The following is a 25,144-nucleotide window of genomic DNA, read 5'->3' as shown; positions in this document are numbered from 1 at the left end:
GCCATTCTAGTGCAAACAAAGCAAACAAAGTGGTCAAAAGTCCTTTCCCGATACCCTCTCGGATCTCAGCCTTCTCCACATCCGCTCGAACGCCCGCGACAAAGTCAAAGACAATTCCGTGTTGCCATAACGTAAATGCCTCCACCAAATGCTACCCAGCGATTGCTAGTAAATAAATCAACAAATACGAATCTCATGAGCCCCCCCTTTCTCACCGCAACCCAGCGAGTATCCTGCATCTGCCACAACTACCGCTAGGCCGCGCTTTCTTGCGTCTAATGCAACGCTGTAAAAACTTTCGATCGCCTCCGATCTAGAGACCAGGATCTGGCCGCACGGAAGATTCTGTACAAAACCCTGACATCAGGCTTGCGCCGACTGCTTCTCATACTTGCCCAAAGATAAGACCAACTTCCTTGTTTTTTTCTTATATCTATCCAAGTGATCCTCTCTCTGCCCTCGCCGAGTTTTGCCTCATCCGTCTATCGACTCTGCTGTGCCTCAGTCCTGAACCGTCTCCAGCCGCTCGAGCGACGGTCTCAGCACATCGACCCCTTGTTGCGACTTTGTGCACGCGAGCTCTTTCCTTATTCTACTTGACAACCAGCGACTGCAATCCAACATGCCAGCCGAAAGAGCACCCATCCCGTCCAATTGGACCGAGTACGAAAGAGGCGGACGTAGAGGCTCATCCGAGACTCTGGAGAGCCATGTTCAATGGGGTGCAGATGTCCACGATGCCCCTGAGCATGCTGCCGGTTCGCCAGATGCTCACAACACTCAGGGACTGCGGCATAGAAGGTGCGCGATTTCGCTTCGACTTGTGTACCACCTACTGACCCCGCTATTCGCAGGTCGTCAATGTCCATGAAGATCAACACGCTGCGCCAAGCTGGTGGTGTCAACAGTATCGACAACTTTGCACGATCGTGGCAACGTGCAGCTGGCTTCTACGAAATCGCACCCGTCAGACCGTCATTCCGTGTGTCCGAAAACGACGACGAGAGCATAAGAGATCCGGAAGAATATGGCAGACAAGACATTGCGTCATCCTTTGGAGAGCAGAGAGGCCTTCTCAGACAAGCCCTGGCAGACGGACGCAAGCTTTCAGACAATGCCATTTCAGATGCTGGAGAGCCTTCGGAAGCAGGCACTATCCGCGGTCGTGCTCAGGCCGATGACAGCATCTTCCAGATTGAGCCTCAACTGTCGACCCCATTCAGCGCTAGCTATGGAACAACCTACGGCAGTCTGTCTTCAAGAGTCAACGAGTCTTCCATGCGCCATGCTGGACGTCTCTTCCAGAAGCAGCAGATGCAAGGCGCAAACGACCCGGACAAGGAGCGTGAGCCACTGCTTGTCAAGCAAGTCGAAGAAGACGACGGCAAGATTGTGAACGTTGTTGTTGGCCAATCTACCCTCCCTCAGACCATCTTCAACTCAGTCAATGTCTTGATCGGTGTTGGTCTCCTTGCACTTCCTCTAGCTTTGAGGTACTCTGGTTGGGTTTGTGGTTTGGCTTTCTTCGCTTTCGCCGCTGTTTCTACCCAGTATACGGCAAAGCTCTTGGCCAAGTGCTTGGATGTCGACAACTCTCTCATCACATTTGCCGATCTTGCCTACGTCTCCTTCGGTTCTAAGGCTCGCATCGCAACCAGTCTTTTGTTCAGTCTGGAGTTGGTCGCAACTTGCGTTGCTCTCGTCGTTCTTTTCGCTGACAGTTTGAACGCCCTCATCCCTGGTTGGGGTCTCATGGAGTGGAAGATTGTTTGCGGTTTCATCTTGATCCCTCTTTCCTTCTTGCCCTTGAGATTATTGAGTTTCACCAGTATTCTTGGTATCGTGTCTTGCTTCGGCATTGTCGTCTGCGTAGTCATCGATGGTTTTATCAAGCCCAACACTCCTGGCTCTCTTCGTGAGCCCGCCAAGACTTACCTGTTCCCTGAGAACTGGGCCACTCTCCCTCTGAGTCTGGGTCTTCTGATGTCACCTTGGGGAGGCCACAGTGTGTTCCCCAACATCTACCGCGACATGAGACACCCTTACAAGTACTCTCGTGGTGTCAACATCACCTACGCTTTCACCGCTACCCTCGATTTATTCATGGCTGTCGTGGGTCTTCTTATGTTCGGTGATGCCGTCAAGGACGAAGTCACCAGCAACATTCTTGCTGATGATGGGTACCCTCAGTGGCTTTCTGTTATAATCGTTGTCTGTGTGGCTATCATCCCTCTGGCTAAGATTCCCTTGAACGCCCGCCCTATTGTCAGCACCCTGGAGATTCTTATGGGACTGGACGCTCGCGCCGTCAGCAACTCTACCGCGCTCCACGGAATGTCTGGACTCAACCGTGGTATTCTCAAGGCCACTATCCGTATCCTCTGCACTGTCGTCTTTGTGGTCTTGGGTATCCTCATTCCCGAGTTCGATCGTATCATGAGTTTGCTCGGCTCTGTCGCTTGTTTCACCATCTGCATCATCCTACCTCTTGCCTTCCATCTCAAGATCTTCGGCGATTCGATCCCCAAATCCGAGAGAATCATGAACTGGGTTCTGATCGTCATCTCATCCATCCTTGCCATCATCGCCACAGCATTCAACTTTATCCCCAGATCTGTGTTGGGCATCGACGAGTAAGGCTTGGCTATCACGACACTTCCCTTTTGGATGCATGAAGTTATGATCCTTTTGTGTTGATGTTCTTTCTCTTTATCTCTGTATACCTGTCACCAAAAGACTACGTTTGTAATTCTTGTGTTCTTCATAGCAATGGCGCTTTGTAATATCTTGGTTGCTTTGTAGCGCTTGTAAATCAATTTTTCCATCTGACAGCTCTCTCCGGACATCCACTCGATATGCAATAAGTTTGTGCATCTTGATAGCTGCTATACTGTCGTGCTTTGACAATTGAGAGTCCATCACTCTTCTGCCGCTCCATGCTCTCCTTGGCCACATGCTTTATTTGTAAAACGTCTCTGCATTTTGACAGACGGCACACTACCATGCACTGACTTCGAGATGCTGTATCTTATCTTCTTTCAATCACTTTCCTTCCCATCCGTCCAACTATAAAACATCCACCCACCTCGAACCATCCGTTCTCTCATACACTATTCTCACCACCCAGACAATGGGAGCCTCGACTTCCTTGCAAACATGAGCACGCCTCCACCGTACGTGATTCTCTCGCTTCCTCGAGCGTGTACGGCGACATCCGGTCGATGTACTTGCACATCGCTAAGCTTGGTTTCACCGGTCGGTGGTGGTATTTAGAAGGGTGTTTGATGGTGTGCAGTAGTGCGTAATTTTGGTATCTGAGTAAGAGATACGGAGAATAAGGGGTAGGTGGTGGTTAAGTGGTGATTTCTGTGGATGGGGGGTGCTGAAAATGTGCTTGTCGAAATGCAGAGTTGAATTCAGGTTGGATGAGTTGGCCAGTGAGAGAGATACTTGGTGGGACTCTCTATGGACGACTTGGGTAGAGTAAATAACTTCCTGCATTTTGACAGTAGGATCAGTGCTTTCTCTGGTGTTTGGTATGGTGAGCAGGGGTGTACCATGTGTGTTCACTCTACCGCATCCCCTCTACTACACAACCCCTCCCCAACACTCTGTAAAAATGCAAGAGCGTTTTCACATGGCAAGAGACCTCCGGTGAGAGCCCAGCGTACAACATAACGAAAAAGTGAATTGTATCTCATGTTTTACTCCGCTCTTACAGGCCGTTCTATGCTAATATCTAAATCTGTAAAAGATTCTTTTTCCTCATGCTGTTGTTCTTCGTCTTTGTCTGGATATATGCTAACTTGCGTGGTCACCATGATACCGCTGTTGCTCTTGGAGTGGCCGGCATGCGTGGCCAAAATCTCTTCCGAACTATCATTGTGTCCGTGATATTGTGCTGCTGCCATGCTCTGTGTGTTACTAGGCTGCATGGTGTTCCTGAAGCTCTGCAATTCCGTCCAGCGGGATTGTGAGGTGGGGTGGGTGTTTGCCTTTGCGGTGGAGAGTTGACTTTGTGCTCTTCGAAAGACCTTGACGCAAAGAGGGCGGATGGCGGGGATGCTGGACATGATGATGATCAGATATTGTTCAGTAATTGCCCAGGCGTCTGTTGGAAATATTGCGTCTTGAAATGTGTCAGGCTTAAGATGCATGTTGGGACAAAGTGGGTTCTGACTTACATGTTATGTCTTCCGCGACTGCCAGGTTCATAAGATAGTATGTCTTCAGTATCGCAGCGGCACCAGCTCTGAATTCCGTCAGCGTCGGTATTCAGTGATTTTGGCCTCAGAGCACTTACACTGCACCTCCACAAAACAGCAGACTGAGCCCTGCTCTTGTTTTCCAGCTTGTCTCGAGTTTCCAGAAAAGAAAGATTGGATAGAACGCAAGGACAAAGTCGCATGCTGCACAGTAGGCACCAACAAATATGCCCACCTTGACAATCGCTGCGGTTAACATGCATGATCCGGCTATTTCCTGGTGCCACAACTTGTGAATCGGCTTGCATTGGAACCAGAGGAAGATCATCTGGAAAATGCTCCAGAACATGTCGGAGCCACCGATGAACCACAGAAACCGTCGTCCATTGCGTTTTGTTGGGCCTTGGACATGGAACAACAACGCTATAACAGCAAGTTTGCCGGTGCCAGATGAAAGAATGAAGAATGTGTCTGCTAGCCAGCTGAACAGGTTGCCAGTTGGCAAGTCCTCGGGATCAATTTTATCTAAATGATTGGCGATTCCGTTGTGGCATGCGATCGATATGAAGATTATGGATATCAGAGCAGAAAACTTGATGCGGTTAGCACTTTCCAGGAGCTTCAAGACGATGGAGTATTCACCCAAGCTGTTGCATTCCAGAACAAGTCCCAGGCTCTTCGCGGCGCAATAAACAGGAGAGTGTAAACTCTGAGCAAAAGGAATATGGTCGCGACAACAGCCTCTACGATGGCTATCCGAACAAGTAGAGGTCCTCGTCCGCCGTAGGACTCATAAGCAACGACAACCATGTTTCAAGGTAATTCCAGTAGAACGGAACATTATTCTGGAGGTACGCGGAGCTGGAGGAAGGGTGTAGATGTAAAGCACAATACACTTGGCAATGCTTGAGATCATGACCTGAGTTACTCTGCATGTAGGATTGCCCTGTTGTTGGTGTCGAGTCCTTGACCAGGATTAAGCGATCTTGATCTTGGCTCCGCCATCGAAGTATCGCAAAGGAGGGAAACCTCTGTGCCGCACCTTGCGAAGCCTGTTACCTGGGTGGGGACTCTTGGGCCAAGCGACATTGGTGTTGTGGTGTGGGAGCCGGATACCAGAGGACAGTGTGATTGGATGTTGTGCCGCAATGTAGATGCATAATCATTTGCATGATCGTCGGACTCCACATCTGATCCTTTGGCTCTTCGGCGAGAGCATGCACGTGCAATTGTAGCGGCGGCAGAGTGATTGGGGTATTTTCGCGAGATGGGCGTCCAGCGAGCCCTCATGCAGGAGTCGTGTGAGGTAGTATGAGCCTACACATTACTTGCCTGTGATGGTAATTGATCTTCATGGTATTTAATCAATCCAGTATGGCGGCAGAGGATTCGAGGGCATGCCGGAGGCTGGAGAGAATCTCAAAATGTGCAATCGATGCCTGATTCACATGTCCAGCCATGATAACACTGCGGATCCAAGCTCGAGTCCATCGTGCCTTCCAACTCCAACAAACTCATGATGCTGAGTTGAGAGAGAGGAAGGCAGTCGAGTGTCCAAGGTGGTTGCGCTGGAGATTGGGTTTCGGCATTTGCGGAGGCTGCCGAGCGAAACGTTCCGGCGAACCATGACGATCTTGTGGTCCTCGCTCGACACCATCTCTTCTCCCTCTTCACAGAGTTTGGCCTCCTCATCAATCTGTTGTCAGGCTTGTCTTGCCGAACCATCTCGACTGTCTAATCACAGAGTATCGCGATTCGTCTATCTGGATATTCAGGCGGCTCATCCGTCCGATCTAGCTCGGGTTCCGGCTCAGTATCGTGCTCTCGATTGCTATTCGCTTGACTTCGGTGGAGATGAAGACGACCATGCTCTGTAGGCGAAGTTGGCAACGATAACTAGTCATGGCTGGATACCGCTCCAGCGGTCCGAGCGATGCATGTCTTGTGGGTCTGTAGCTTGCGAGTGGGCGACCGGCTGAGTGCTTGAGCTGTCGGTGTTTACTTATCTTAGCCAGCTCCCGTCCTTGGATTGCAATCATTATCACATACCTTTGCTGGCGTCGTGCAAGACTATATCACTCCTCTCGATACACACCATGACGAAGGCAACACCTAACACCAATGGTGACAGCGGGCACTCTGCAGGCTGCTCGACCGACCTACTCCATCTCCTCAACGCGTTCGAGAACACGTCCATCGATTCCGAAATCGAGAGATCTCAACTCATCTCAGCTGCGACTACATTCCTGGCTCGGCTGCAATCCCCTTGGGAGACTATTCGTCGACATCTGGTTGACAGTCCGGCTGTACAGCTCTCTCTCAAAGTTTGCATGGACCTTGAATTGTTTCAGAAATGGAAAGATGCAGGCAACGGAGATAAAACAGCTGCTGAGCTAGCTCAATTGACCGGCTGCGATGAAGAACTTCTACAGCGCTTTCTCAGGCATCTTGCAGTCGAGCATTTGCTTGCTGAGGTTGCCCCTGGGACATATGCACAGACAGAGTTCACGTTTGCAATGTGCACTCCACACTTTGGTGCTTGGCCTCAATACATGCATGAGACGGTTTTGGACACATGGAAAGCCATGCCCAAAGTCCTCGCTGATAGAGGTTACAAGAACGATTCTCTGACAGTAATCGACGGCGCTTTCCAAGTGGCTACCCATACAACCGGCCAGTCCATCTTTGATTACTTCGCCTCGCATCCTGGTCAAGCTAAAACGTTCAATAACGCCATGACTGGCTATGGTGCGGAAAGGTGTAGTTGGCTTGATATATTCCCATCTACCAACCTGCTAGAAAACGTGGTAGAAGGCCCTTTGTTAGTCGATGTTGGTGGCAACATCGGCCACGACGTCGAGAAGTTTCGCAAGAGACATCCGGACAAGGCTTCGAGACTAGTCTTGCAAGACTTGCCAGCAGTAGTTGGTGATGCCATTTGTGGAGATCAAGTCCAAGTCATGCCACACAACTTCTTCGAGCCTCAGCCCGTCCGACATGCTCGAGCCTACTACCTCCACAGTGTGCTTCACGACTGGCCTGATGCCAATGCATTACAAATTTTGGAAAACTTGAAGCCAGCAATGAAGCACGGCTACAGTAAGCTCTTGCTCAACGAAATTGTCGTTCTTGACAGGATATCTACAAGTTCACCTCAGGTGACATCTTTCGATTTGGCGATGATGGGCTTGTGCGCTGCTCAAGAGAGAACAGAATTGATGTGGAGAACCTTGCTTGGAAGAGCTGGATTCAAGGTGATCAAGATTTGGACCAGCGAGGCCGCGGTTGAGAGCATCATCGAAGCTGAAATTGTTTGAGTACGAAATGCAGTCAATCGTCTTGTGCTTGATGACTTATTCCATCTGCAGGAACTGATTAAATGCATGATATACCAACCAATAGCCGTTTTTCTTCCTGAACACGATCTCCACGTGGCTTTCGATTTCAGACTGGTCCAAGAAGCACACCGGCTACACATGCTCCTTGACTTGGGATGGAGTCTTCCCGCCTTGAACTTCCCCAGGATTACTGAACTTCGGGAGAAAACTCGCTCTCGCGGAGTTGCCTCGCAGTGCCATCGAGTCAATGTTGGTTTGACTTCAGATAGCGACCGTTCAGGATAATCAAGCATGCATATGAAGCGTGGAGAGCACGCTGTTGCCGATCTCGCACGGAAAAGGTTTGGAACTTCCACTTTGCCGATCACTGTTTTTGTTCTTCCTTTGCACACGACAAGCCGCTCTTCTCTCCGTGTTTCGACACCTCGAAAGCAGCTCTTAAATCAGACTCCAATCTTTCTGTTACGGATGCTGGTAAGATAGGGAGACCATGCTACCATTCACTTACAACCACTCGCCCTTAGACTCCCTCTTAACAGACCAGTGTCTAACCAAGATGGCCAAGCTCTAGCAAGCCTTCGGAACAGTTGACCGAGGAAGTCAAGACGACGCCAACCCCACGCTCCTTTCGGATCCGGGGTGCGCGCGGGGTAACTTTCATGGGGATACCGTAACCGCTCAAACTGCAGTCGAGATGTATGGGTCGGTACCACATCATGGTGTACTTTTGGTGGCAACTGCCGATCCAGCGACATGATTTGTTTCTTCAAATAAGTACCGCCGATCTGCCTCTTCGTTGTCCAAGCTATTTCCTCTTCCATCACATTTGTACCTTTCCTGTAACTACTCTCCTGTGTTCCTTTAAGCACAATCTACCAAAATGGCTGTTATCGAGAAGGATAATCTGGGTGATACTAAGCACGAGTATGTTGAAGATCTAGAGAAGACCAACACTACATGGGACGATAGACCCACTCTCGACCCTGAGCTGGACAAACGCATCACACGCAAATTCGACAGGCATGGTAAGCATCTACTTCTTGCTAAACACTTAATCCAAAGAACAGACGCTAACTCTCCCTTAGTCGTGCCATGGCTCTTCGGCTTGTGGCTATTGGCATTTATCGACCGCAGTAACGTAGGAAACGCTAAGATATCAGGACTTTCGCAAGAGCTCAAACTAGACGGGGACAAGTTTAACATTGCGCTCGCCGTCTTCTATATCCCATACATCTTGGTTGATGTGCCGTCCAATTTAGTCCTCAAGTACTTCAGAGCTGGCTACTACTTGCCATCTCTCATCATTGGGTGGGGACTTGTTGGAATGTGCATGGGCTTTGTGAAGAGCTACACGGACCTCATTGTCACTCGCTTCTTCCTTGGGCTTATGGAAGGCGGTCTACTGGTATAGACTGATATGTCTCCATAGCGGAAAATGCGCTGACCTTTTACTCTAGGGTGGTATGATCATTTATTTGGCAATGTTCTTCAGACGTCACCAATTGATGTTCAGGATTGGACTTTTCTATTGTGCTGCGCCTTTATCTGGCGCTTTCGGTACGGCACAGTATCGCTACACATACACTAGAAACATGCTAACTGTGCTCTCACTTCAACAGGAGGCCTCTTAGCCACTGGTCTTGCCAAGATCCACACCGGGGGCTACAATGGGTGGCCCTTCATCTTCTTCGTTGAAGGAGGCTTCACCGTTCTCTTCGGCATTCTCACCATCTTTTTCCTACCACACACACCTGCCGAATCGAAGTTCTTGACCGAGGAGGAGAAGGCTGGAGCTGCTCTACGTATGCATCTGGATTCGCATGGTGCTGATACTGCTGATGAAGTCAAAAATGAGAAATTCAGTAAGCAAGAATTGACGATCCGGTCCTCGGTATATTTTGCTGATTTTTCCAGGCTGGCACTGGGTGAGGATGGCCTTCCTCAATTGGAACACCGTCTTACTCTCTTTGAATTTCTTCGCCATCATCACACCTATCTATTCGTATTCGCTGTTCCTGCCTACAATCATCAAGAGCTTGGGTTACAAGGCCGTACATGCTCAACTTCTCACTGTACCTCCCAACGTGGGAGCCTTCTTGAGTGTACTATTGGTTACATGGCTGTCCGACAAGTACCGCATGAGAGGCCCATTCATGTTGGCTGGCTGTGTAGTCGCCATCGCGGGATACATAATGCTCATCTCCAACAACCACCATACGATCCAATACGGAGGCACTTTCCTGGTCGCAGCAGGAGTGTTTCCTTGCAGTCCGCTGGTCATGGGATGGTTGGCTAACAACTTGGCACCGCATTATGTTCGTGCAACAGGAACTGGTGCTCAGATCATGATCGCCAATTGCGCTGCCTTCATCGCGACATTCACTTATCTTGCCGCAGATGCGTATGTATTCTGGTCCTCTCTTCTGCGTGCGATGCTAACATTCTTGTAGTCCTCGATATATCACAGGTCATGCTATCAATATTGGTATGTTGTGCATGGCGCTGACAATTACGTCCTGGATGTTGGTCTACTGCAGCTGGGAGAACAAGAAGAGGGCTAAGGGAGGCCGTGATTACAGATTGGCTGAGGGAGACGAGTCAATGCTTGGCTATAAGCACCCATCCTTCCGCTACACTTTGTAGTTGATTGTAGAGCTAATCTAGTAGAAAAATCTACTTTTCACGACCATGTACTTTTTGCTGTTCATGCGACCCTGCTGCATTGGTACCGATCTTCTTCTTACTCAAAATTGCTGTCAAGATTGAGTTCCTGCGCAGCAATACGCTTGCCCGCTGCGAGCGACACACTCAAGCAAGTAAAACGCTCGTTTTGTTCTCGTGTCGACGATGTGCGTGTGTAAAGAAGGATCAAATCTTTTGTCTGCATGAAACTGGCATGACCACGTCAATGAGCCGATCACGAGAAGGCTCGATGTGCTAGTGAAAACAACAATCTTCCAAGAGGTCGTCTAGATGGCGAACTGGTATCAGAACTTCGTCGAGCAGCTGATTCTGTGCCACTGGGATGTCACACCGAAGCCTCTGTCTCTTTGTATCCTCGTTCTTGCTGCTTCCCCAGACCCGAGTTTTGACCTTCCTACTCGCCGCGGAGAAGCTTATATTTGCCAAGCAGGAGGCTCAAAATGCTAGGTACTTTCTCCACGGGCGTCTGCGTGCGTCTCTTATCAACCAGAGAGCTATCTTATCTTCGCACGACCTCGACTCTTGATATATAAGTGCTATCGCTCTCGGAACTTCTCAAGACTCTTTTTGAGTCCCACGCATCCCCTCCGAGCATGCTTTGTATCAAATGAATCGTTGTTGACGAGGCAAGCTGTCATCGGGTCAATCGACCGCGGCTGCTGCGGCGCACCGGCTGTTACGTACAGGAAACAAAGCCGCAACTCACTTTTACAGAAACGGGCAGGTTGGCAATTCCCACATGACGGATGACGTGTGTCTAGAGTCCTACATCTCCGGAGGATGCGAAGAACACGAAGAATACTGGACTGGATCTCTGTCGCACAGCAAGACAATGACGGCGGAAGAGCTGGAATTTGAAATGTAGAAAACCAGCTTCAACAAGATGTTAAGTTTGCCAGGAGACTACAAGGTAGGAACGACGCAACGACCTGTTGAACAGTTCACGTTCGAGCGGTCAATTATTGCATCATCCCTCCCCTTCCTTTAGTGACATGAAACCCCGCAAGTCATTTGTGTATTTCCCTGGCCATAACCCGAGGGACCTCCGTTAGGCCTGGAAGGTGCCTACTTTATCAGACCCCCCAGCTGCCCTCGCGACTGCCGGCGTTGAAGATTCCCTCAGAACACCAAAATGCATCCACGAATATTGAGCGTCCTCGATTATGACATCGATAACCATTTAAATCGCATCGTTCCTCATTCTCGTGTTTCAAGGCTGCCAAAACCTGTGTCCAGGTTTTTGGGATACCGAGAGAATGAGTACAAAGAACCTACGCGACTGGTAGTCGTTTTCTGGTCATTCCTAGGTTCTCTACTGGGTCTTTTGATTATAGGAGCCATGTACAAGTATGCTCCGGGGTTGACACGCTGGAATCCTCCAATCATGATTGCGAGTCTGGTGAGCTGTGATGTTCCCTAGCCAGCCGATGCACTTACTAACGAAGAGTGATGTAGGGAGCCAGCGCTATCCTGGATTACAACTCTATCCGGACACCTCTTGCACAGCCGAGGAACGCAATCCTAGGACAGACGTTCTCAGCGCTCACAGGAGTAATCATTCACAAGCTCTTCCACCTCAACTCTAACTGGGAAGATGTCCAGTGGGTCGCAGGCGCTGTCGCATGTGCCATATCTTCTGCGATCATGGCAACGACCAACACTGTTCACCCTCCAGGAGGTGCAACTGCTGTTCTGGCCACCACCAATGCTGAGATCATTGCCATGGGATGGATCTACATCCCTTTCGTGCTCATGAGCTCGTGCGTCATGTTGGCTCTTGCATGTATCCTCAACAACATTCAACGAGCATACCCAGTATACTGGTGGACACCCGCCGATCTCAAAAAAGAGAAGGACATCGAAGACCTGGAACAGGTGTCGTCGAACGGTAGCGAAAAGGTTCTCCGCGGCCAGTCCATGGCGAGAACATCGCAGGCTGATCCAGATACTGTTGTCATATCGCCACACCACCTGTACATCCCTGACACCTTCGACCTCGACGGAGATGAGCTGGCTGTACTATCACGATTGCAGGCTCGCCTTCGATGGGACTCAGCCATGGACGAAAGACCTCGTGCCGATTCATCTGAAGGCTGAGTGTTCTTGCACGACGTATCTTCTTTCCATCTCTGAAAGTCGATCCCGAATCCTTATCCTAGGAGACTTATGTCTCCTTGACCTGTCACAGAGGACAAACCGTCCTCATACCGAACGACTCACCCTGATACGTTGTTTATGCAATCCAGACGTCTCTGCTGTATCGAGGACGCGGGGCCCTGGACGTCATTCAGGGCCTGATCATCATGGAACTCCAGCAGATCAACTTGCTTGATTACTCAAGTGTGATGGAGCTTCTGACACATGGGACGCTGTGTGTGCCCCAGGGGTGCCCAGAGCTCCCAGGCCGAACGTCTTCATCATCGATCGCAAGCTCATAACCTTGCTGGTAACATTCATGTTGAACAAGCCGAGTGCATCGCGTTCGATAGCTTATAAGAGAGCCCGATCATCTCGTCGCCCAGGACATCGCTGCAGCCACTCCTGAGGTAGACGAGAGGACGAATGCGAGCATCTCAGGTCACCATCACTAGTGTCGAGTGCAGGCTGGGTCATGAATGTGGAGTACGATCGGCAACCGAGTCGGTGTCGTGGTGGTCTATTTTAGATGACGCGGTTCAATTTCAAGTACGCTATATACGAGAATGTGGGAGACTTATCTTTTGTACATAGATACTAATACCCGAAGATATGGTTTACGAACCACTACCCCCGATCTGCTTCTCTTCGTGATGTTCTTCATTTGCTGAGGTGACATCTCCATGCTGCCGATCAATGAATGCAATATCATCCTGCATGCTATCATGTCCTCTATACATCACCACAGGAAAGGCAGGCGGGAGGCCCGTAAGCATGATGTGCAGGGACCTGTCTGCCTGCCAACATCACCCAAAGCAGTGGCGATTGGGGTGAATGGTGAGACCTTGGGCCCTCCTGGAAGCGCTGGACTTCAGATTCCGAAAGAAGACTGCTCTGTACGAGGTTCAATGTAGCTTCATGGCCCTCAAGGCATGATATATATGGATTCGTTCCAACATGAGTTATTCAAAAGTGCTGGGTTACCAAGTGATGATAGATTCCGAAGTGCAAGGGGTTCTCACACTCGACATGCAAGTGGTCAAGAAAGTGGATCTGGAAAACACCATACATTCTACAACTACCCAAACAGACTCTATCCCTCACCAACATACCCCATAAACTCTGTCTCCCTAACAAACCATCTAAGCAACAGTACCATTCCCAGCCCCACTCCTAACATCACACCCAACAATACTCTTCTTCAAATCAGTCAACCAAACCGCAGAATTGAATTCTCCATAAAATGTCTTGATCTGCCACTTTTGATCACCTTCACCAACGCCTGTTCCATTGCTCTTTGCTTCTACAACTTCAGCAACAGCGATGCCCTGAACATCCAAGCCAGAGGGAGGGGAAAGCACGTAGCGGAAAGTTACAGCTGAGCAGGAGGACCAAGTGTTGAGGAGAGTGAACGGAACGCCTGGTTGAGCTTGTTCGCCGGCGAGGAAGGAGGCTTTAGTGTCGAAGGTGAGTTTACCCAACTGTGAACGTATCAGTATATGTGAGTAAACACAAAAGGGGACAAGGGAGATTGTACATCAGAAGCGAGCAAATTAGGCGAATGCATCAAGGTGGCCACACTGTCCGATTGATCCACATAGTCATCTGCGATCAGGATGTCGCCGAAGGACATGCTGAAGTTGGACAGGATCTGGCCGAAGCCATTGGCGATGAGAATGGCATCGGCGGTGGAAATGCAGGAGGTGGTAGATGGAGAGATGGTGGTGTTTAAGGATCTGGAGGTTGTGTTGAAGGGTTGAATGGTATAGCAAGCCACTAGAGGGCAGAGGGCTGTGGCGATGAAGGTACGCATGGTGATGGTTGATTCGACGGTAAGCTGGACAGGTCAAGCAGTGTTTGGATATGATCTGGTGGAAGGAAAAGAGGAGGGAATTGATTTTATATGGCAAGGAGAGAAGATGAACGTAAGCAATATGTCGTGGCTCTTGCTATTCTTGAGAAAGATGTTGTCGCAACACTGCGGCTGAGAAAGACGCATGTTCAAGTATACCCATTACTTAGCTTTCCTTGGCCGCAAGTTACTTAGCCAGATTACGTCGTGTACCTTGTGGAATCCGACTTCGTTGTTGCTTCTAGATCTCCATCGACGGAAAACGTCTCAGTTTATAGCTTCGGCGTGTGACAGAGCGGAGCGAGAAGGAAACACGGCAATCAGCTGGTTGGGAAGACACTCCCAGATCTGTGTCCATGCGGTGAGCCATACATAACATTGCCTGCGAGGCTGTTGAGGTGAGCATCCGGATGTAGAGGGATGATCCCGTGTAGCTATTTCGGTTGTTCAATGGACCTGATAATTGAGAACTTGACGCGAAGCTTCCAGTACTTACATCATTCATGAGAACGCGTTCCGAATGAGCATGTTAGCAGTCACATATCATGACAGCGATGTCCTCTGGTAAATTCCAATGCTGATGATAGGTGTTGATCGCTTCCTATTTTTGTTGGCTTACATAGCTTACGAGAGACGGCGTCGAGCAAGGCCGATCAACGATTAGAGAACTCTGTCGGGCTGGCATGCGATTCAAAACTTTCAAAGGTCGCCATTGACTTTGTCGAAAGAATCTAGAACCATCACTTGCCCATCATGTTCGTAGGCGTATGTAGCGGTGTGGGTTGTTAGCAGAAAGGCACGATCAACACGGCCTCCACATCCACACCAGCTGACGAGAAAAGAAAATCGAAAAGAAAATATGTCAAGAATGGAAAAAGTATCGCCTGACGGCAAAAGATGCTGCAGCACTGCTAGGACATGATAGAACAGTGCACAGAGAGCAAAACGATAAGGTCGTACTGGGGCTCGAACCCAGGACTCGAGAAACTTTTGAATAGTCATCAAAATCTCGCGTGCTAACCGCTACACTATACAACCGTGTTGTTGAAACAAAACCACCATGTACTATAATATTTCACGCATTGCGATGCCTAATGAGATCACCTGGTTGTGATCTGTTCACTGTCTCGTCAGACCTCCCAGGGACCCAAGTTCAATGTCGCATCAATTGAGAAGTGACGGTACCAACGGAGAGAAAAACTTGTGTATACATTTTCTGGATGTTTGCGAACCAGGGCTTCGCATTATCAAGCCAGAAGAGAATGTAGAAAGGATCTAGGTATCTTATGAATATCTACCTGTTTTCTTTAACGCCATCCTATTCTGCTAGTAGTATAGCGTCTCGAGACCACCCTCCCATATGTGACCAGAGCTCAGACTCCTCAGACTTCGCTCTATGTCAGTTCTTGTCGTTGCTCACATCTATAGCAATCTCCGTCTTGGGTCGTCCCAAGCTTTTTGGTCCTTGTATGTTGACATTCCGAACTCTTTCTTCCAAGACATTGTTGCCGCACGCGACGACGATGTCTTCGATCAAACCGGCATAGATACGACGCTTGCCATAGCCCAGGATGTATATGCTTTCAGGACCAGAAGGCATGAGATATGGCTTTTCTTCGTCGAGGAACGACACATTGAGGCTCAAAGTTTCGAAGACGATTGAGCGAGATAGTGGTTCAGAGACAGTGATGTTAGGACCGTGATGAGAGATCTGATTGAGCAGTTCACGCAGTGCTTGGAAGATTTTGCCAGGCTTGCCTTTGCTGTCGTTGTCCCAGTGTCCGAACTTCGAGAGTGTGAAGTTGATCTTGAAGTCGATGGAAAGATGTCGTACACAAGATGCCGGACATGGCAATGATGTCCACGTCAGAGCATACTCGTCGTTGTTGAGAGTGAGTTGCGCAGACCATGTCTGATCAGCGACGGAGCTGTGATACGATGGTATGCGATAGATTTGCCGCATCTCGTCTGCGACCTGACCATTGGTGCGCATGAGGTCGAGCCAGTTGAAGGAGATAGGGCTCAAGCGGACGATGGTAGGGCGATCGGTGTGGGCGCACAGTTGATGTTCCTGCGCGGTTGTGTCGTTCGTTGTATGCGAGCAGGAGAAAACATTGGTATATACCATGTCTCGTAGCTCACGCGGTAGACTCATCAACGAGCTCGGTGGTGACATAGGATGCGTCTTTGTGTATGCCATTGCTTTGTGTGTGTTGATGATAGATGTGGTATAGCGTGTGTTATATGGGTGGAAAAACAGAACTTAATGGCGAGAAGCGTTCGCAGATAAATATAAGAAAGGGCATTGCGGCATACTGACCTACCTAATTCCACACACATGGAATGCTTCGTGCTTCATCACGATGGGGTGACCTACAAAATGGAAAGCACAAGATGTTGATAGCACCGTGCGCGATCAAACAGTTCCATGAGGTGTAACCAAATAGGATGGCGCCGGAACAAGCAGTGATTCAGACCAGTGCGAGTGCATTCTGGAAGACATGGAAGTGTTTGCTGGGACGAGAACAATCGGCATTGGCACCGAAGTCTGGCGAGTGTCGGAGATGATAGGGCAAAAATGGTTCAAAGAAGTGGTTGGGACAACATGACGAGCACTTATCGGACTGCAGAAGCTCCCTGCAAGAGCAAAAGATCTGGTGATGGTTGGTGTGATGGGCAAGCTTCGGCATGATTTCGGATCTCCTGATGTTTTTCTCTCAGATCCTCAGCTGGAACTTCTGGCAGCAATGGCAGAGACAGGGCTGCATGTCCACCTCGTACCAGCGACCAAGACAACCTCTGCAAGGATAAGGAGAAGCTGCAACGACCGGTCAGAGCTATGGATAGCAAATGGAAGCTTGTCCAATCCTTCTGAAGCTGTACCGAGGTTATGATGATGAGTGATGGTGAATCATCATGTTGACCAGTAAGTGTTTAGACTCAAACAGACTGCTGAGTAGGATGGAGTTCCTGCCTCTGTGCAAAGCGAGGGGAGCAGGATGGTGATATCTGTATGCGACGATGCAATGCAGGCATCAGGGCCGAGCCGGATCAGGTGGTTGCTGTTCGGTGCCTCGGCTCCCCCGCAAATCACGTCTCCAGTCTCCGCAATGTTTAGCCCACACCTCGGGCGAAACATGGCAAGCATCGAGTTACAAGACAGGCCAGCCCTGTCCAATACAATTCTTACACCATACTGCATAACATCATGTCGCAGCAACAGAAGAACGAATTCTCAGAGAAGCTGATGATCAGCGCCGATGGCCAGAAGACGGCTTCGGAGAAGATTCCTCAGATCGCTAGGCCCTTTGTCAGCGAGAAGGCGTTGAAGTATCTCGACATTGTAAGTCTACAGAGCTTGTATATCAGCAGCGAATGCTAATAGATGTGTTCAACAGGTCGAGAAGTTCGTCGAAGAAGAATGTATCCCCGCCGATGCCGTCTTCCAGCAACAAATCGGTGACACGACAGCCGAACGCTTCAGTGGACACCCAGCCATCATTGAAGACCTCAAGAAGCGTGCAAGAGAACTAGGACTATGGAACATGTTCCTCCCAAGGAACCACTTCAAGGAGGGAGCTGGCTTCAGCAACTTGGAGTACGGACTGATGGCCGAGTACCTGGGCAAGAGTCGCACCGCCTCCGAGGCCACCAACTGCGCCGCCCCTGACACTGGAAACATGGAGGTCATTGCCAAGTACGGAACACAAGCACAGAAGGACAAATGGCTCAAGCCGCTGCTGGAGGGCGAGATCCGTTCTGCTTTCCTCATGACCGAGCCTGATGTTGCCTCGAGTGATGCCACCAACATCACTCTGGAGATCCGCAAGGAGGGCAATGAATACGTTCTCAATGGCTCTGTATGTTGAAACACTCCTTCCATCATGGCCCTCCACTAACATGCCATGTACAGAAATGGTGGTCATCTGGTGCTGGTGACCCACGCTGCAAGATTTACATCACAATGGGCAAGTCGGACAAGAACAACCCCAGCCCCTACAAGCAACAGAGTGTTGTCCTCGTACCAGCAGACACCCCCGGAATCACTATCCACCGTATGCTGGGTGTCTTTGGCTACGATGATGCTCCTCACGGTCACGGTCACATCTCTTTCAAGAACGTTCGCGTACCTCTGGACCACATCGTTCTTGGCGAGGGCCGTGGTTTCGAGATTATTCAAGGCCGCCTTGGCCCTGGTCGTATCCACCACGCCATGAGAAGTATTGGTGCTGTAAGTCTTTCCTTCTCACTGCTCATTGAAACCTTTGCTAATCTCTTCTTCCCTACAGGCCGAGAAAGCTCTCGAGCTCTTCGTCGCCCGCCTCAACGACCCCCGCAAGAAGGCTTTCGGTAAGCTCCTGAACGAGCATGGTGTAATGATCGAGCGTATCGCCAGATCTCGCGTCGAGATCGACTCCGCCCGTCTCTCTGTCCTCAACGCTGCAATCACAATCGACACCAAGGACGCCAAATTCGCCCTCAAGGAGATCGCTGAAGCCAAGATCCTTGTCCCCACCATGGCACTCAAGGTCATCGACCGCGCCATCCAAGCATACGGTGGTGCCGGTGTATCACAAGACACACCGCTAGCAAACATGTACGCTCAAGGCCGAACCATGAGAATTGTAGATGGCCCCGATGAGGTACATTTGCTGCAATTGGGCAGGAATGAGAACAAGAGGGGCAAGTTCTTGCTGGATAGGTTGGCATGGCAGAAGAAGAAGAGTGAGGAGATGGCTTCCAAGCATGGTATTAAGCTCAGAGATGTTCTGCAGCTTGACCGTGTCATGTCTGAGAAGGCTAAGCTCTAGGCTTGGACTTGTATGTATCTTATCTAATGATTATCTGAAAACGTTCATATGGATGGCGTTGGTTTCTGTCTAACCTTTATTGCAATGGAAGCCCTTTTCTTTTGCTCCATCCAGGGTCTTTGTCTGTGGTCAGATTGCCTCTAGATAGAAGGCTAACTCTTTCTCAATGGTGCTGACGTATCTCTCGATGTGAAGTTTCGCTTGTAGTTTTTGCTGTCTCGCGACGAGAGGGACTCTTCCCGCTGTATGTCTATGAAAGAAGAAAAGAAAGTTTTCAAACACCGATCAAACCGAACTACCCTCGCCATGCGTTTCCGTGCTCAATCAGAATGGCTCAATGTCCAACAATTTCCAGTTCAGCCTTCTAAGCCTTCATGGCTTCCGAGGCCTTCTTCTCCTGAACAGGCTTGGGCTGATTGGTGCTAACACCCACCAGACGTTGCAATTGCTCCATGAACACGAACATCAGAACAGTGTTAGGTGCAAGTCTAAGCCATGCTGGCGACCAGCCTCTCATGAGGAAACTGATACCTTCCTTCTTGTAAGATTCGGCGAAGATTTTGCTGAGACTGGGTTTTACGCCGTTGATGGTGGGAGCGCTTTGGACGCGGCTTTTCAGGACGTCGGCGGGTGCGCAGGCGGTGGTTGCCACGGTTCCGGCGAGTAATGAGGCGAGGAAGTGGAGGAAGATGCCGTCCTTGAGGCCGAGATTTGGGTTGGAGAGGAGGTAGTCCTTTGCGGTGGAGTAGCTGGTATTGGTTAGTTGTGAGTATGGTTTGCTACTTCATCAGAAACTTACGTAGCGATTTGAGAGATGTCTGAAAAACGTTAGTATGAGAAAAAAACATAAATCCTGGAAGGCAAAACTTACTCATGATGACACTGCGGACAATGTTGGGTGTTAAACCTCTGCTGAAAGTCGACATGCCCTCCTCCTTTGCGATTCTGTACAAAGCACGAATAGAGTTGCCATAGTTGTATCTCTCAGCGGCAGTTTTGGCACCATCTGCACACATTCTGACGAGCACAACTTCAGTAGGGTTACCGATAAGACCTGCTGCTCCACCAGCCACACCAGAGCATACGACTTCCCAGCCAGCGGTCAGTTTTGTTGTTCCGGTTCTTGCCTTGACCTCCTTGGCAAAGTAGTTGTAAAGACCAAAACGAGCAGTCGAGTAAGAACATTGTCTAAGCCATGATCCGGTCAAACCAGTCCAGAGCGAAGGGATACCGTCACGTCCGGCAAAGTGTACCAATGTCCGCAGAATATTTTTCGGTTGGTGCATGACCTGCATGCGACTAGCATCATCAGTTCAGGTCCAGTGTGTGCGATATGCATCATCTCTCACTATTTCGTTTGATCCAAAGGATGTGCTGCAACATTCGTCAATATGCAGTCACGTTTTGCGATTCGCATGCGACTTACTGCATGTTGCTGCCATGGAAGCAGCGGCTCCACTGCGACTATCTCAGCGCTGATCATTGTCACTTCATACTTCTGTGATTATCCATACCCAAGCCAGAAAGGCTGTTGCTTCTTCTTTTCGCCGGCCATTATCAAGAATATAATCACTTCTCTTGTCGTTGTTGTCGGCTATCAGATCTCTACTCTTCCGGATAGATTGGTGGGGAAAAAGTCCTTCCGGCTGAATTGGACGAGAGTTTGCAAAAAAGGTCTCGGAAGCAAGCCAATCGACAACGCAGCAGCTTAACCAAAAAAGAATGACCTGCGACGAGGTGGTTTATTTTTCTTGCAGTTTTTGAAGTAAAGAAGAAAAATTATGCCGCTTTGCAACATGAATCGAAGAAGGGCCTTGCTTACGCCCTTTCTTCTCCTTTCACTCTCGGCCAATCAGAGCTTGGCAGTCTATCGTCCGCCGGTTGCTCGGGCCGACCTCGTTCTGCGCCTTCCTTTCACGATTCATATCGCGACTTTCACTCGTTGACGTCTTGCCATAATCTTCAAGAATACCAGACTGCTAGGAGTAGGCTCAGGAGTCCGCGACCCTAGGATAATATCGTGTTCCACGCTTATGGGGTGCGTTCGACCAACGACCGAACGCTACAAGTGATACCGAACACTAGGTAATCGGGTCGCCATTCAGAGTACTACCATTATAATCGACCACTCAGCCATCGCAAATTCGTCCGCTGCCTTCTTCCAGCAGTATTGCCAGATTACTGCACCATTCTGGTTTCTGGTCGTGATCATACTCTTAGAGGCAAGACTCTGCTCAAAATTGAAGACAAGAGAGGCATGACACTCTCCATGTATCGACCTCGACCAAAGTAGTCCTTGGGAAGAAGTCCAAGAACGACGATGCTAATGGAAAAAGAGACAACAATTCACCTCCAAAGACTGTCGAGAGGCAAGCGACCCATCAAGGTGAGCATCTCTGTCTCGCCGATACGCATACCATTACCGAGGGCATTCTCGGTAATGTAGACATAACCATGGTTATCCGGTTATCTTCAAGCTGCTTTGCCGGACGACGTGTTGATGTTTGGCTATCTAAAGGCACGTAGCTTTCGAGCTCGGTAAGACTTTCCACTGATCGCCGCTGTCTCAGGTACCCTACCTTGGACATTTGAATCAGCTTGCAGTGCAATGAATCGTTCGCAAAACTTCATCTACAGATAATGCTCGTACTTTTGCAGTCACATCAACAGCACGCTCCAGACGTTCATTGCATATATGCTACGATGAATAAAACCACCGCTTCATAATCGGCTCAGGTATAAGAATTGGTATGATTAAGGGAGCTCTTGGGGAGCATCACGAACGGTGTTTTCTTTTGATCTGCCTACTTGTCGAGTGTCAATTGCCGAAACATTAGACTCTACTCAGTTGAACACTATGTCCCTCTTTTCATGAGAGCTTTCGGACACCAGGAGGGTCAATACGACCATTGCAGACAAATGACCATCAGCTCGAGATCAGAATGCTTGATTCTTGCCCCAAAACGGATTGGCGACTCGGACATGGTGGAAGAGAGACTCACTGGACCCTTGTTGGCTTACGATGACTGACCTGTATATCAGGACGGCAATAGATGTCGGCTGTTGTCTTATGAGGAGCTGTTGCTCGATGAGATCCCACGCTGGCCTATTACCCGAGCGGCTGAGGTATCAGTTGTCTGTTGAACAATGTTTAGGCTCGCGTTGTTCGTTACCTAACGTTAGAAGTCCGCCCCTCGGGCTTTGCAGCTGCTAGTAGTCCTTCCAACCATATGGAGCTGCTGTATATTCTCTCGAATCGATTCGTGCCCAATCCTCTTGCGGCTCAATTCCGTTCCTACTTGCCAATGGCTCCAGGACGGCAGTTCTACATTCACATCTAGCCAAGGTCTTGTGGGGGTGGCAGAGCAGCCAAGCAGACTAGCGATTCACTTCAGCCAACTCCGGAAAGTCTATGGAGTACTGTCCCCCTGCAGAGTACTGTCCCCTCCAACGCCTAGTCCCGCACGATGTCTGTTACGCGCGAGTCTCATTACTACATCGCACCCTCCCCCGAAGGGCTGGTATGATTGCTTTCTAGAGCGCCCTCGAGCTTCCCGCTGCGAGGGGGGGAGGGGTCCTGGCGGAGGGACCCCCCGAGCGAGGGCAAGCGACGGGCAAGATACACCCATACAGAAGGGTGTGATTGTTAGGGACAGTACTACAGTCACTGTACTCCGCGGGGACAGTACTCCATAGAACTTCCGAGCCAAATCCTCTGTGAGGTTGAGATAACGCAGCCAAGCATTGGCCAACGCCCACCTCGCGCTGTACAGCTTGATCTGGTCAGAGTCGAAAGCCAAAACTTAACTGGTAGGAAACGTGTTTTTGGTCCCCACAAGGTTCCCCGCCTTGTTCTCCGCCTGTAAAAATCTCCACCGAAGTTGTTGACTCTATCTCCTTTCTTTCCATCGACTGCCGCCTTGTTTGGGTGGGTGTGAAGAAGGCATAAAGAGGTCCCTCTTTCCCCAGAATCTCCGTTCCACTTTCCCCGCAACTTCCCCAGATCACCCCAACAACAGTCGCGAACTTTACTACATCGTCGTTGATATTATGGTCGCTTCTCACGATCTCGACAAAGAAGGGCACGCTGCCATGCACAAAGAGCTTGCCGAAGAGACTGTCCATGAGGCTGCTGCCCGTGGTACAGCGGCGACGGACCAGTCAGTCTAATGATCTCTTCATGGAATTGTATCAAACTGTTTGCTGACTAGATAATAGATATGGCAATTCTCTCATTCAGTTCGATGCCAAAGCAGAGGCCAAGCTGCGAACCAAGATTGACTTCATGATCATCCCAACAGTTATGTTGTTGTACCTCTTCTGTTTCATCGATCGAGCCAACATCGGTTAGTCGACAACCACTATACCATACCATGATTACTGTCTAATCCTAGCTACAGGCAACGCTCGCCTCGCTGGCCTGGAAAAGAGCTTAGTAGGTCGCTGTAAGGGGGACGGAAGCTTGGATCATCATACTGACTGCTATCTCAGGGTCTCACTGGATATGATTACAATGCCATCCTCTCTGTGTTCTACATCAGCTACATCATCTTCGAAATCCCTTCAAACATGTGTTGTAAGCTGATTGGACCTGGTTGGTTCATCCCTGCCATATCGCTTGCCTTCGGAGTCTGCTCTATCGCCACAGCTTTTGTACACACCTTCAGTCAGATGTGCGCTGTCCGATTTGTATTGGGTATTTTCGAGGCTGGTATGCTTCCTGGTATCGCCTACTACCTCTCACGCTGGTACAGAAGGTCTGAACTTGCCTTCAGACTAGCTCTCTACGTCGTAGCGGCGCCTCTTGCCGGAGCCTTCGGTGGGCTGCTTGCCTCTGGTATTCTGAAGCTAGACAACTTCGCCGGACTCACGCACTGGAGAATGATCTTCGCTATCGAAGGAATCGTCACCGTTGCCATCTCGGTCGTCGCCTTCTTTACTCTGACCGACAGACCTGCAACCGCTAAATGGCTGTCTCAGGAAGAGAAGGATCTTGCTATTTCTCGTGTCAAGTCTGAGAGAGTGGGAGCAACTGAGGTTTTGGACAAGTTCGACCGCAAAAAGGTCTTCAAGGGCATCTTCTCTCCTGTCACTCTTGGCACCGCATTGATCTTCCTGCTCAACAATGTCACCGTCCAGGGTCTGGCCTTCTTTGCGCCTACTATCGTCCGCACGATCTACCCCCACAACACAGTCATCAGCCAGCAACTTCACACCGTCCCACCATATGTGGTTGGTGGCTTCTTCTGTCTACTGTTCCCATACATTAGTTGGAAGGTGGACAGGCGCTTGGTGGTGCTTATTTGTTCTGCTCCGCTGATCATTATTGGATAGTAAGTGACATGAACTATAAATCAGAATCACGAAGTTCCCCAACTAACATCTTTGGCAGCATCATGTTCTTGGCTTCCGAGAACCCCTCCGTTCGTTACGGCGCAACTTTCATCATCGCATCTGGCGCATTCGCCTTCGGCTCCCTCTGTAACGCCCAAGTCAGTGCGAATGTCGTATCCGATACAGCACGTAGTTCCGCTATCGGTACCAACGTCATGTTCGGCAACATTGGTGGTCTGATCGCCACTTGGTCGTTCTTGCCTTTCGACGGACCCAACTACCACATTGGTAACGGACTCAACTTGGCTGTTGCAACCACCGGATTGTGCATCTGTATCTTGCTCCTGTTCTGGATGAAGAGAGACAACAAGAAGAGAGATGGAAGAGATGTTGATCAGGAGTTGGCTGGAACTACTCTTCTTGAACAGCAGGATATGGACTGGAAGCACCCTAGTTGGAGATGGAGACCTTGAGAACAGGATGTCAAGATACTACTATACACTCACGAATTTACTATTTGATGCTCACGCCTCTTTGATGGCTGGCAGAACCATCATGCTTACACTGATTTCACGCTGTCTTCACGTGCTGCGTGCATTTAGGCCACAACTGCGTGAATCAATGGTAAATGTATACAGGAAGGAGCAACCAGAATAGCGTGGTTAGTATGGCGACACCTTCCCCACTTCGTCGACTAGCCACTTTCAACCCAGCAGGTACGACTGAAGGCCCCCACAATAAGAGACGCAACCACGAGATGATATG

General features: G+C 49.7%; 11 protein-coding genes across 11 annotated transcripts; 6 read left to right on the top strand and 5 right to left on the bottom strand.

Annotated features, from left to right (window-relative positions):
• The first annotated feature begins 223 nt into the window (after positions 1–223).
• On the top strand, positions 224–2,830 carry M438DRAFT_308841 (vacuolar amino acid transporter-like protein 1). Its single transcript, XM_029902364.1, has 2 exons — positions 224–801; positions 855–2,830. The coding sequence occupies exons 1-2, from the start codon at positions 623–625 to the stop codon at positions 2,635–2,637; spliced, it is 1,962 nt and encodes a 653-aa protein (XP_029765648.1). The 5' UTR covers positions 224–622; the 3' UTR covers positions 2,638–2,830.
• A 774-nt stretch (positions 2,831–3,604) lies between these two features.
• On the bottom strand, positions 3,605–5,390 carry M438DRAFT_393403 (uncharacterized protein). Its single transcript, XM_029909111.1, has 4 exons — positions 4,848–5,390; positions 4,304–4,797; positions 4,185–4,252; positions 3,605–4,129 (listed from the first exon to the last, which is right to left on the bottom strand). The coding sequence occupies exons 1-4, from the start codon at positions 5,013–5,015 to the stop codon at positions 3,705–3,707; spliced, it is 1,155 nt and encodes a 384-aa protein (XP_029765647.1). The 5' UTR covers positions 5,016–5,390; the 3' UTR covers positions 3,605–3,704.
• On the bottom strand, positions 5,021–5,719 carry M438DRAFT_6834 (uncharacterized protein). The gene has a single exon (XM_029910251.1). It carries the CDS (start codon positions 5,493–5,495, stop codon positions 5,130–5,132), a length of 366 nt encoding a protein of 121 aa, XP_029765646.1. The 5' UTR covers positions 5,496–5,719; the 3' UTR covers positions 5,021–5,129.
• A 433-nt stretch (positions 5,720–6,152) lies between these two features.
• Positions 6,153–7,883, top strand: M438DRAFT_6816 (S-adenosyl-L-methionine-dependent methyltransferase). The gene is made up of 2 exons (XM_029910249.1): positions 6,153–7,522; positions 7,574–7,883. Exon 1 carries the CDS (start codon positions 6,302–6,304, stop codon positions 7,520–7,522), a length of 1,221 nt encoding a protein of 406 aa, XP_029765645.1. The 5' UTR covers positions 6,153–6,301; the 3' UTR covers positions 7,574–7,883.
• A 540-nt stretch (positions 7,884–8,423) lies between these two features.
• M438DRAFT_350865 (MFS general substrate transporter) lies at positions 8,424–10,186 on the top strand (the record flags this gene model as incomplete). The annotated part of the gene is made up of 6 exons (XM_029906676.1): positions 8,424–8,568; positions 8,629–8,948; positions 9,001–9,100; positions 9,163–9,405; positions 9,458–9,944; positions 9,994–10,186. 6 exons carry the CDS (start codon positions 8,424–8,426, stop codon positions 10,184–10,186), a joined length of 1,488 nt encoding a protein of 495 aa, XP_029765644.1.
• Positions 10,187–11,378: 1,192 nt separating this feature from the next.
• On the top strand, positions 11,379–12,343 carry M438DRAFT_308832 (uncharacterized protein; the record flags this gene model as incomplete). The annotated part of the gene is made up of 2 exons (XM_029902363.1): positions 11,379–11,645; positions 11,702–12,343. The coding sequence occupies 2 exons, from the start codon at positions 11,379–11,381 to the stop codon at positions 12,341–12,343; spliced, it is 909 nt and encodes a 302-aa protein (XP_029765643.1).
• A 1,250-nt stretch (positions 12,344–13,593) lies between these two features.
• Positions 13,594–14,195, bottom strand: M438DRAFT_249029 (uncharacterized protein; the record flags this gene model as incomplete). The annotated part of the gene is made up of 2 exons (XM_029899628.1): positions 13,594–13,863; positions 13,920–14,195. Coding segments are annotated over 2 exons (546 nt in total), but the record flags the coding sequence as incomplete, so codon positions are not given.
• A 1,224-nt stretch (positions 14,196–15,419) lies between these two features.
• On the bottom strand, positions 15,420–16,718 carry M438DRAFT_341216 (uncharacterized protein). The gene has a single exon (XM_029904455.1). It carries the CDS (start codon positions 16,432–16,434, stop codon positions 15,634–15,636), a length of 801 nt encoding a protein of 266 aa, XP_029765641.1. The 5' UTR covers positions 16,435–16,718; the 3' UTR covers positions 15,420–15,633.
• A 724-nt stretch (positions 16,719–17,442) lies between these two features.
• On the top strand, positions 17,443–19,045 carry M438DRAFT_263737 (acyl-CoA dehydrogenase NM domain-like protein; the record flags this gene model as incomplete). Its single annotated transcript, XM_029899905.1, has 4 exons — positions 17,443–17,577; positions 17,633–18,094; positions 18,148–18,465; positions 18,524–19,045. 4 exons carry the CDS (start codon positions 17,443–17,445, stop codon positions 19,043–19,045), a joined length of 1,437 nt encoding a protein of 478 aa, XP_029765640.1.
• Positions 19,046–19,409: 364 nt separating this feature from the next.
• M438DRAFT_330451 (mitochondrial dicarboxylate transporter) lies at positions 19,410–20,600 on the bottom strand (the record flags this gene model as incomplete). Its single annotated transcript, XM_029903320.1, has 6 exons — positions 19,410–19,794; positions 19,845–19,863; positions 19,917–20,344; positions 20,395–20,419; positions 20,472–20,503; positions 20,560–20,600. The coding sequence occupies 6 exons, from the start codon at positions 20,598–20,600 to the stop codon at positions 19,410–19,412; spliced, it is 930 nt and encodes a 309-aa protein (XP_029765639.1).
• Positions 20,601–23,050: 2,450 nt separating this feature from the next.
• On the top strand, positions 23,051–24,852 carry M438DRAFT_401557 (putative MFS transporter; the record flags this gene model as incomplete). Its single annotated transcript, XM_029909550.1, has 5 exons — positions 23,051–23,205; positions 23,264–23,391; positions 23,440–23,480; positions 23,537–24,378; positions 24,438–24,852. The coding sequence occupies exons 1-5, from the start codon at positions 23,096–23,098 to the stop codon at positions 24,850–24,852; spliced, it is 1,536 nt and encodes a 511-aa protein (XP_029765638.1). The 5' UTR covers positions 23,051–23,095.
• Between the last annotated feature and the right edge of the window lie 292 nt (positions 24,853–25,144).

The sequence above is a fragment of the Aureobasidium pullulans genome (assembly GCF_000721785.1).
Source record: "Aureobasidium pullulans EXF-150 unplaced genomic scaffold scaffold_1, whole genome shotgun sequence".
NCBI lineage: Eukaryota > Fungi > Ascomycota > Dothideomycetes > Dothideales > Saccotheciaceae > Aureobasidium > Aureobasidium pullulans.
Note: the sequence above shows the minus strand (reverse complement) of the source record. Positions and strands in the feature narration are given on the sequence as shown.